General features: G+C 40.2%; 1 protein-coding gene across 7 annotated transcripts in view; it reads right to left on the bottom strand.

The window, feature by feature from the left end:
* ATXN7 (ataxin 7) overlaps positions 1–12,149 on the bottom strand; it is a 147,025-nt gene that overhangs the window by 25,796 nt on the left and 109,080 nt on the right. Inside the window, exons 1-2 of one of the 7 annotated variants that reach the window (XM_037040873.1) lie at positions 3,943–5,065; positions 3,166–3,891 (exon numbers count right to left, since the gene is read on the bottom strand). The exons of 5 other annotated variants lie outside the window; for them this stretch is intronic. In XM_037040873.1, coding sequence (XP_036896768.1) covers positions 3,166–3,232 — 67 coding nt within the window. In that variant the 5' untranslated portion in view covers positions 3,233–3,891; positions 3,943–5,065. Of the gene's footprint in view, positions 1–949; positions 1,296–3,165; positions 3,892–3,942; positions 5,066–12,149 lie in introns of those variants that run through there. One more of the 7 variants, XM_037040874.1, reaches the window with a different exon arrangement.

Genomic DNA, 12,149 nt, shown 5'->3' with positions numbered 1-12,149 from the left:
CACAAACTGCACTGGAAAACTGAAGAAAAAGTCTTTACTGCTAAGCACTTGGCATAATTTCCACTATAGAGATTTAACTGAAAAGGATGATTTCAACACTGGCTGCTCTAACAAATTAGTCTCCAGCTGCAACTTCTGCCAACTGCATTTCTCCTCCCCCAAACAGAGAGGTGTTTTTAAATTGAAGCATAAAGGAAAAGTGCAGAAAAGAGTCATTTACAGCACTTGAGCCACTTGAAACAACTTTTAGCTAAAGGTCTATAATCAAATTATCAAGTTCTTCAAGTCAGTGCTTTATGACAGAAATAAAGCCCACTAAAGTACTCCATGTGTCTGGACATTTCCACATCTCTGGGCAGGGTGCACGGCAGCACCCCATTCACAGGGCCCCGGCAGCATGAAAGAGAACAGATCACAAAGGACAGATTACAAGGGAGAGAGACTCCTGTGGGGGAAGGGATGGTCATGAATGGATTGTAAATAATGTTGCTAAGAAAGAAGCAGAAATATGGCAACCTCAAATAATCCTCTTGCCAGCAATTCTTCCCATGGGGACTGTTCTTTCTGGACTTTGCTTTCAAGTACGTGAGAAATATGAAAAACTTACCGACTATCTGGGGGTACCTCTCCCCTGCCAGCTTAACTTGTAGCTTTTTGCAAACATTTTAAAATTGGCTTGTTAAAAATCCAACACTTTATTTAAGAAGATAAAATGAGAGGTTCTCAATGGTGTAAGAGCTGATCACCTCAGTTACAAGTATAACATCATTTCTTTACAATCATGATAACAAGACAGCTTGTTTCAAGGAAAATTGAATGGTCTGGGTAAGTAGTTCATTTCCTTAAGTGGACCCTTCCTATACTCTTGCAACCTGTTCAAGGTGCATATTCTGAACTTAGGGTTATCAGTGGGATCTCAGACACACACAGATGTTTTTAGAGAAAGTACCTTTGGAGGAAAGGTGGCTGCTGCTGCCTTGAGTAAACACAGCCATTCTCTATGTGGTTCTGTGAATCACAGAACCGTGCCACTTCTGGGATCTTCTGGCAACAAATGTCGCCATTTCTGTCTACAGTATGCCACGAAATGCTGGTTTACATGTCTACTTTGCTAATAGTCATAAGGATCTCTCTCTGCTGTTTTCAGGAAGCACAGTGACACTACACTCCAAAGGAAACTGATAGAGTTCAGCAACCAGTCACCTGCCTGAGAGAAGCACGACGTCACTGTCTTGAGTGATGAATGTGGGTCCCAGGGTTTGCTCGTCTGTCTCCCTCCTACCCCATGGTGGACTTGAAATGTTTGTATTCCTCAGATATCAATATGTGAAATTGAAAAAAAAAAGCTAAAACCAAAAAGCCACAGGTTTCCAGCTATTTTTTAAAATTTAATCCTTTATCTGCTAGGGGGAAAAAAGGTACCCTATTTGTCATTTTAAGTTCAGCCTCCCAGTTTGTCAGACCAGCAACATAGTCTTTACAAAAGCATCTCTGTAGTCGTATTTTGGATCTGGGTCATGGTTTTTCCCAAATGAAAGATACAAGGGTAGCATCAAAATGCAAGAGAATTAAGAAAAACAGTATGTCGTTACCACTCCAATCTAATTTTTACAAGGGTAGTGGAAGGAGTTAAAGGAAGCTGGTAAAACGTAAATTGGGAGTTTTGTTGTTTATTCATTTTTTAAATGAAAACTTCTTTGCAGTAACCCCTCTCATCGAGCACTGTTTTTCTAGGCCGCAAATTTGCTTTAAGTCCAAGGTGCACTGGAATGACAGCCCCATCTGTGGCCAACTGCTGCACTGAGGCTGTAAGTGACATCCTTATTGCTATGTCCCAGTAATGTTCTATCCATTTTATTTCACTTTATTCTGGATGGGAGGAACGGTGGTGCAAAGGACTGTGAACATGGGAATAATAACAAAACCCTCAAACTCAGAATAGTCCAAAATGCCTCCTTCATTAAGCATTCCATTAGTAAGGAACCAGTGATTCATTACTTAACAATGCTGCTGTCTTTAATGAGTTTACAGCACGTATTTATTTTTTCTTAGGAGAAACATTGTCTGCCTCACCTATAGGTTGTGGCTGTCAACTAATAAAGACCAAAAGCAATATTCGAAAGTGAAACCAGAAATGGCAAAGCTAAAACTGCCTGACAACAAATAAGAGTTTTCAGAAAAATCAATTTTAGGGAGTTGACAGCAATTTGATTAAGGGTTTAGGGTCTGTTTAAAGTCCTTCAAACTGAGAAGATAAATTTCAACCCCAATTAAAACTTTCTGGTCAAGCTCATTATTGCAGAAGGAATGACATGCAAATCTAGTGAAAAGTAAAGAACTCATCCACCACCTCACTTCCTGCTTTCAGACAGAGACATGAAATAGTTGAGGTAACTTGGTGAACAACCTCCCAACCCATCCAAGAAGAATCAGCTTAGCTATACTGTCTACCTTAATAAAAACTGGGAAAATATCGTCTTTTCTGGCAGTCAGTCAGTAATTATATTTTTGTACACTCAATTTAAGTTACTGAATGACTTCCCAGGGTTACTGTTTGTATTTTGAAGTTATTTTTCCTCTCAACACAGTGTTCTGTTTGAAACTTTGCTGTGGATTTGAAGTACCAGACAAAACAGCTTTCAAAAACATTCTTACAGGAAACAGTGTGAACTGCCTGTCATGAAACCTCACCACAAGTGAGATAAAAAACAAACAGTTAAATATTACAACGTTCCTCCATTTTTAGAGAGCAACGTAACCAATGCTCTCTCCCTGTTTTGAGATACAGGAACTGTTGGTGCAAACCTCAGCACTTTGTTGGAGTTAATAGCAAACTCAACTCCCATCTGCATTTGAACTTTGGCCAGATCACTCAAATGACATTTCAGAATGGCTCCTGTGGACGGCAGCAGCAGCTAATCCCCTCTGTGGCAATTCCGCACTCCACAGAGCTCACCCTCTCCACCACTTCAGCAGCACAGCGCTATGAGCCAGCCGGCAGGACAGGACAAACGCCAGAAGGGAAGAGGCCTGTACAAACTCTTCCTGCTCGCTCTTCTTGGTTCTGTGTAATGTTAGCAAAGACCTAACTCACCGTCTGTAGGCTCATCCAGAACTGGGATCTGAGCCAAGCCCAGCCTCTGAAAACTGCCTTAGAAAACTTACCCAGTGGAGCTTTCAGCCCTGGTGCGGAGGAAGGGCTGCTCTGGAGAGGCTTCTTGTCACCTTCCATTCACATAATTTGGCTGTGCTTAATTGCACACTTGCTACTGAAGGCTTCCATCATGATTTGGGTCTGCCCACCAAGTTGAAATACGCTCCATGTTTGGTCTTATGTAACATTTGCTACTACTGTAAAAAGCACTTGAATTACAAAGGTCCTGGCAGATCAACAGAAAACAAGGGGTGGAGTCTAATTTCATCTAATATGGTCATACAAGGAAGGCGTCCTGGTTGGTGTAAATTAATCCTTATATTTGAAAGGCAACTTGCCAAAACTGGGGAAGATGAAATTTATAAATTTAACCTGCTAAAATGTATTCTTCACACTCTGGTTTTCTGAATACCTTTAAACAAACACTGCTACTACCAGATACATTAGAAAATCCACACAATTCATTATACATTCTACCTTTTAAGCCTCGATAGACTGAGAAGTTTTTAAGTTATACATTTCTATAAATATCAGCAAGGCTTCCTCCACATTTTATTTCCTCATGATCTGTACTTTAAACAAAGTTTATCACATCTAAACACACCTTTCTTCCTAAATGTAGTCACAAAAACTTGAATCCATTTTCTGTGCATATTTGTAAAACATATCTAATTTTAGAATATGTACCTGATTCGTCTAGAGTCTCAATCACTGAATGATTGACAAAAGCTGACTACCTTTTATCAGCTTAACAATAACCCACAACCTTCGGATCAACTTCTGACTACCTTTTATATTCATAATCCAAAAACTTCTCTAAGTGGATCTTTGTAAACACTGTTTTCATGGTTTAGCTGTTTCTCTGTCTAGCCCCATTATACTCCCCATATCAATACTTCTCCCTCTTGTCAATCAAATCTTACTGTTAAACAGACATGGAAAAAAGAAAGCCAATGGATCTGAGTTTTATGATAATAGAGGCTGCACACAAAAATAAGACTCAGATGTCTTATAGTTCAGAATGAACACTTTTAAATGTCAAAAGGGTGTGTGTCCTGGGCATGCGGGGGCAGGCAGATTTGTTTAGAGAATCCCACCACCCCATGCAGAGTATCTGGCAGCAAGTCATGAACTACATGCGTGGAAAGGATTCAGCCTGGAAGGGTGGGAAAGACTGGTGAGACATAGGAAATGGCTATTAGACCAGATAAAAATTCTAAATTGACTCTAAAACAAAAGAATAGCAGCCACACTGCTTTATTTTCACAGCAAACATTCGGATCCTAACCATTACAGCAATATTAAGATCCAGAGGATTTTCTGAAACATACTTTTTTTAAAAACAGATTTCTTACAGTCACATTCAAACAAACAAAACTATGGTGGTCCTTAAAAGACAACAGATGACACAAAGAAAGAGCCATAAACAAGCCTTAGAAGGACAAGATGTGCCAATTTGTCAAAAGTTAATTAGCAACAAATAAGAATTTTAGGTTAATTCACCAAAGGTTTTCTTAAGCTAGTAGAAAAAAGTCCACTGTTGTACTACGACCTGATTGCATCAGGTCGTAGTACTATTCACTGCACTCACCCACCTCCCCAGAGGGCAGCACCTGATGACATCAAATGCAGAACTGAAGTGAGATGAGTGGATGTTCCCCAGACTATGCCTCAGTTCCACACAACTGTACCTGCCAGGCCTGACACTGGCCTCCTTGCCAGTTTCCCAGCACTGATGCTTGCCTTTCTCTGTCCCCTTTTGTAGAGGGTGACAGTGCAATGGGGAAAACAATCATCACGAGAACAGCCAATCCATGACAGTTCTGGGAACAAAGTCTCTGTAACCCTGACAAAAAGCAGGGTGAATTTCAGCAAATGTTTTTAAATGCTACAAACACACCTACATTTAATTTCATATGTAACCAAGAGAGAAACAAACTCATTTCTAAGACCTACGTCAAAAAAAGTGATGAATGACAGTGTACTCCAGGAAATTACAATTTTGTACAATATATACAAATACAGAAAAACTAGGCATAAAGCTCAAATTAATCTTTTAAACACATATACATCTCTCTCAATGCCCTGGGTAAAATGTATAAGCAAATACAGCTCGGTTTGGTTTAAAAAGCAATATTATTATTTTCTTCAAACCATTTCCATTCTATAAACAAAGTTTCTACTGATATTAAATCCTCTGATGATGGCTCATATGAAGTGTCTAGGTCTGGGGACATGGTAACAGGTCTTTTTTTAAACATTTTTTATTGTTGTTCAAGTACAGTTTTTTGCCTTTTCCCCCACCCTCTCCATTTTTTAAAACATTTTTTTTACACTTCTTACGAAGAATAAACAGACTATAGACTAAAAAAAGACTACGGACTAAAGTAACATTTAAATCACAGGTGGCAAACACAAGGCCCACGGGCCAAATCCAGCCCTTCACCTTGTTTCATCTGGCTCCTTGCATCAGCACCGAGCTCCTTGCCCCTAGTTAAGGAGTAGTTACATTTATACAGTCCTAAAATCACATTTGTCCTGTTATAGGCAACCTCGAGGCTGATGTGGCCCCTGATGAAAATAAGTTTGACACCCATGATTTAAACAAAATAATATCCATGCCTTACGGTCCAAAAATTATAGGTAATGGCTATGGTGTGGCTGGTGTGCACTCTGATCAGCTTTACTCTGGTTGCACAAAGGGAGTCCTGACCTGACACAGATTTTTCTGTGAATTAACCTGCTTGCAACAAATGGTGGACCTGCTGCTACAACTAGTATGGCCCAGGGCTCAGGCTCAGGGGCAGCCAGCCTGCAGTCTCAGCACTTTCAGCTGTGTAGACTTGGACAGGAGATTTCTGTTCCTCTGGGCCCGTGTCCTTCCCTGAGAAGTGCTAAGACAGCCTTGCCCTATAGGTCTGTGTGAAGAGTTAGGGAGGTAAAGACATGGAATGTAGTGCCCTAAATGCTTAGAAACAAGGACACTGGATGGTAGGTAACACATTAAGAAATGAAGAGTAAGAGAAAGACAGTGGTTTTGATTAGAGAAATTAATGAAGTCTTCCCTAAATCTTGAAACTTCCTAAATCGAACCCCTGAGAAGCCAGCAGAGGTGTCACCTGGTGTTCTGTAGGGCAATAAGCAGTTGGGAAATACTGTGTTCCTGTCACTGGTGGTAGCCAGTTCTCCAGTTTACAGGAGCACAACACGTCTCCATTAACTCCACTTCACTGTCTCAGCAGGCTGAGTAACTTATAATTGGCCTTAATTGGTACTTATAGGAGCTCTAACATTCCTTACCTGCTGCCAAGGAGCACTTGAAAGAGGGAGAAGTATTTTCAAACTTAGAAATACCAAGCAATTCATTCAGGCCTGGAAGCTTGCTGTCCAGAATCAATTTAGTTTCACCAAGAAATGTTGCTATATTATTATCTATTGCTCATTAGGTCCTCACCCCAGATTAGGACAGATAAGACAAGAAGTGGAAATGGGGATAACTCACCTTGGTGGCTAAGAGCACACAGCAGCCTTCCTCTGGCTGTCATCATCTGACCTTTTGGTGGATGGCTCCTTCAGGGTTCAGCCACACTTCATGTATGTGCTCCCTTTTCAACTGTTCCAATTGTTCAAAGGCAGGCAAATAAAGTATAACCTCATGGCCTGATTTATACAGGCCGTAATATATCATCATTATCACCATCACCATCTCAACCCAGTCATCATTTGACATACAAGGTGAACACTGTTAAAAAGGTGACCAATCACATCAAATGCAAGGAGGATAATGAGATCCAAAATAAAACTGACAATAGTTTTCACCGGCCCTTTGATTATCTCACCAAAAACTGTTATCCTTTAGGAGATGACACATGTTATGGGGAGAAATACCAGCTTAACAGAACTAGATTTCCTCCCTGAAGGTAAATTCCCTACAAAATGATAGAAATTTTACATAGATGCTAGGAAACATGCCTATAATTGTTTAAATGAGTATTTTTAAAAACCATCACTCATTTTGATGGCTTTTTGCCTCATGTCATTAATATTACTCAAACTCAGAAGATACACACTACTATGGTAATAAAAAAGTTTCCACTTGTTAGAGAAAATTACTTCAAAGTCAGATTACAATTAACCGCGTTTATGTGTGAGCCTGATTGAAAAATGATGTAAGAGGCTTTAGAAAAAGGAATGGAAGCTCAGAAAAATAAATAAAGCACCTATTCCTGGTGGTGATACTCTCATATATGGCTAGTAGAAATATAAAGTATTACAGCCTTTAGGGAAACAATCTAGTAGCAGCCATTAACGATGCAAATAAATATCCTTTCTGATCCAGGAATCCCTTCTTGAGACTACTGCACAGAAACAAAACCACCAGAGTTAAGGACATGTAGTGGGGTAGTTATTGCTGCTTTGTTTACAGAGGCAAAAAACAGGAAACACAGTTAACCTCCACAGAGAGCCAGGCTGAAGAAGCTCCTGTACAGTACAGTCACACCTTAGAGTAAGCTAGCATTAAACAGAGGGAATCAGTGTTATCCTGGGACGTGAATGGGTTTCAAATGTGCTACTATTGAGTAGAAAGGAAGCAGAAGCGTGCATAACAGGATCTGTTTTCTTGGCACAACTATTATCCAAGGCCCCTGCTAATAAAACATAGGATTATATGTTCCTTTATAGAGTTATAAGCATGAGAAAAAATATAGAGTGATGTCTACTAATTATATACAAGAATGTACCACATTACATAGATGGCTTAGAGTAAAATGGACTGTTACAGTTGGAGAAGGCGGGGAGGCAGAAAGAACCAATGAAGTAAGAAATACGGAGGCTTAACTAAAAACAGCATGGCTGAAATTATTCCATTTGTGTATGTAAAAATATTTGCTGGGTTTATGTATTTGATATATTCATGTGTCAGTCAACCCATAGAGAAACTGATTTAGTAAGTTTTGTTATAAAAAATGCACTGTAGCCCTGGCTAGATCAGTGGATTGAGAGCAGGCCTGTGAACCAAAGAATCGCCAGTTTGATTCCCAGTCAGGGCACACGCCTGGGTTGAGGGCCAGGTCCCCAGTACAGGGTGCACAAGAGGCAACCGCACATGGATGTTTCTCTCCCTCTTTCTCCTTCCCTTCTGTCTCTAAAAATAAATAAATACATAAAAATGCACTGTGGCCCTGGCTGGGTAGTTCAGTTGGTTAGAGTGTCGTCCGATATGCTGAGGTTTTATCCCTAGTCACGGCACATACAAAAAGCAACCAATGAGTGCATAAATAACTGGAATAACAAATTAGTGTCTCTTTCTCTCTCCCTTTCTCTAAAATCAATAAATTTTAAAAAATGCACTGTGAAGGGAGCTGAAAAAAATGTAAAAGTATGAAATTCTGGTATTACACTGAACAAGTTACCCTGTTTAAAATACCATTTCATTTGTTTGGCTAAGCAAACTGAGATTCAATTAGCACAGCTGAGCATGGTAACAGCCACAGTGGTGAAACATCTTAACTTTCAACAGCTTACTACAAATCTAGTATTAGGAATTCTAACTTCTAAAAATATCAAACATAAGAAACAATGAAATAATTTTCTTCCTAAAGTTTACTTTTGATCTTAGGAAACTACCAATCAAAACTCTATCATGTGTGGGGTGGTTTACTGTTTCTACTGGGTTGGCCAAAAGTCCATTTAGTTTTTTCCGTAAAATGAAAGACATTTTTTATTTTCACCAGTAATTTTATTGATCTGGGTATTATTGATCTGTATATTCCCACTATTGGCTTTTAGTGAATGGAGGCCAAGGATGCTGCTAAGCATCTTCCAATGCATGAGAGAGCCCCACAGCAAAGAATTCTGTGGCCAAATGTCAATAGTACCAAGAAACTTCGCAAACCACCTTTGACACAGTCAGTCACAGCACCTTCTCCATACACTATACAGATCCTTTTTTTGCATTTCAGTTGTGTTTTCACCTTTCTTTTCATTTTTTAAAAGGTTTTATTTATTTATTTTTAGAGAGAAGGGAAGGGAGAGAGGAAGAGAGGGAGGGAAACATCAATGTGTGGTTGCCTCTCACATGGCCCCCACTGGGGACCTGGCTTGCAACCCAGGCATGTGCCCTGACTGGGAATGGAACCAGCAACCCTTTGGTTAGTAGTCTCTGCTCAATCCACCCAGCTACACCAGCCAAGGCTGTTTTCACCTTTCTTGAAATAAAAAAGCATAATATTCTGAAAATGTTGCATTTATTCTTCCATTTTCAATATTAAAATGGCGACATGAAAACTCACCAATATTAGCCCTGGCTGGCGTAGCTCAGTGGATTGAGCGCGGGCCTGCGAACCAGACGATCGCGGTTCGATTCCCAGTCAGGGCACATGCCTGGGTTGCAGACTGGTTCCTTGCAGGCTAACTACCAGCAGGGGATGCACAAAAGGCAACCATACATTGATGTTTCTCTCCCTCTCTCCTTCCCCTCTAAAGATAAATAAATAAATAAAATCTTTAAAAAAAAAACAAAAAAACTCACCAATATTGATGGTTGGTTTTGGAAACGCATGCTGTTACAATACAATCTAATAAAATTGTTTCAAATGACAACTCAGCACTACTAGAGACATCGTATGGAAAAAACTAAATAAACTTTTTGGACAATCCAGTATTTTAACTTATTTTAAAATATGACAATTACCATCCCTGATCTTTCTCTCTCTAATTTTCAGACACATAAGAGGAAAGGGTATGCACTTTCTTTGAAGTTCAATTTAAGACATGTTGTTTTAAAAAACAAAATGTAGAAGTAAACCTAAAAACTTGGGATTTTTATATACACAATCTGGGATCAGAAAGGAAATAGTTAAATTTAGCCTCTATCCCCTTGCCCTGAACCAGTATTTTTAATGGGCTTGAACTAGAACACACATGACAGGAATTATCCCAGCCAGGTAGTAGGTACTACAGCAAAAGGTAGTGATAAAAACTCCCTCATCTGGTTCTATGTAAGATCACAGCTTAACAGGGTTGAAAAAGTAGGTGTGTATGTATCTTCACCAGTCAACATACAAATTAGTCTTGTGAAATGATTTTCAGGAAAAGCACCTTTTAGCAACTATAACCAAAATATGGATTTATATCCTAAAATGTCCCCATTAAAGTCCAAAGTGCAGCCATCCTAATGATTTCTGTATGTAGCAGGCAAGTCAAGAGCAGCACCAGTGAATATTGACTATTTATTTATTGATGGTGCTGGAAACTCACATTTTCACTGCTTCATCCTGGTGACACAAATCACAAGTTACAGTAGTTCATTGAATCACAGTCATCCTAACTTGGAGGGCAGCTATGAACAGCCTCCATTCGGAGAATCAATAGACTGAAGTACTGACAGAAATTCCCAAAGGAGAATGGTCTTTAAAACACTGTGTGCAATAATGCAACACTGAAAATCTAAATCAATTGGAGACTAATTAATTTACATTAATAAAGTGGTATAATAGGCAGTTTTCAAAAAAGAGGAGTAATACATTAACATGGAAAAATAAGGTGCATTATTGTCTAAAAGTATATTTATAACAAATCTAATTTTGCATGAATATGAGAAACAAAAAGTATGCAGCCAAATACTGCTCTGCCCAGGTCTAGAAAGCTTCCAAGAGGTTCCGCCAAGATGGAGGCGTAGGTGGAAACACTGTGCCTTCTCCCACAACCAAGTTTGAATACGACAAAGGTTTAGTAAACAAAGACGCAGCCAAAGAACAGAAAATTGAACTATACAAAAGTCCCACAACAACGGACCGGTCAACCGGGACCAGTAAGAGGGGCAGAGCCAGCAGCGGAGCAGGGTCGGGCAGGAAGGATCCCCTGACCCCAGGTGCCCAGGCAGCCGGGGTAGCATCTCGGACCCAGTGTGGGTGCGGGGCAGGCTGACCGTGGTCACACACTCGTGCACAGATAAACCAGCAGAAGAGTGAACAGTGAACCGGACCACCAGGCCCCGGGTGGTAGGAGGCAGCAGAGGGGACCGCCATTGCTTTCCTTTGACCCCGCCCCGACAGACAGCATCACAACCCAGAGACTGAGTGGCCCCGCCCTGGTGAACACCTAGGGCTCTGCTCCTCATACAGAACAGGCACGAACAGTCCAAAATATGGCTCAGGAAGAACTCAAAGCCCCAGAGCCCATAACTCTAAGCAAAAAAGAAATAGCGAGCCTCTCAGATGCACAGTTCAAAACACTGGTGATCAGGATGCTCACAGAATTGGTTGATTTTAGCCACAAATTAGAGGAACATATGAAGGCTAAACTAATTGAAATGAAGGGAAATGCACAGGAAACCAATAGTGATGGAAAGGAAACTGGGACTCAAATCAAGGGAGTGGACCAGAAGGAAGAACGAAACAACCAAACAGAAAAGAATGAAGAAATAAGAATTCAAAAAAATGAGGAGAGGCTTAGGAACCTCCAGGACATCTTTAAATGTTCCAATATCCCAATTATAGGGGTACCAGAAGGGGAAAAGAAACAGCCATGAGTGGAAAACGTATTTGAACAAATAATAAAGGAGAACTCCCCCAGTCTGGCAAAGGAAACGGACTTCCAGGAAGTCCAGGAAGCTCAGAGAGTCCCAGTGAAGGTGGACCCAAGAAGGAACACACCAAGGCACATCATCATTACATTAGCCAAAATAAAAATGAAGGAGAGAATCCTAGAAGCAGCAAGAGATAGGGGGACAGTCACCTACAAAGGAGTTCCCATCAGACTGTCAGCTGATTTCTCAAAAGAGACCTTACAGGCAAGAAGGGGCTGGAAAGAAGTATTCCAAGTCATGAAATCCAAAGACCTACATCCAAGATTTCTCTATCCAGCAAAGCTTTCATTTAGAATAGAAGGACAGATAAAGTGCTTCTCAGATAAGGTCAAGTTCAAGGAGTTCATCATCACCAAGCCCTGATTATATGAAATGTTAAAGGGACTTATCTAAGAAAAAGAAGAT

This window comes from Sturnira hondurensis, unplaced genomic scaffold (assembly GCF_014824575.4).
Source record: "Sturnira hondurensis isolate 20B ecotype Veracruz unplaced genomic scaffold, ASM1482457v3 Scaffold0002840, whole genome shotgun sequence".
NCBI lineage: Eukaryota > Metazoa > Chordata > Mammalia > Chiroptera > Phyllostomidae > Sturnira > Sturnira hondurensis.
This window is presented reverse-complemented; position numbering and strand designations above follow the sequence as displayed.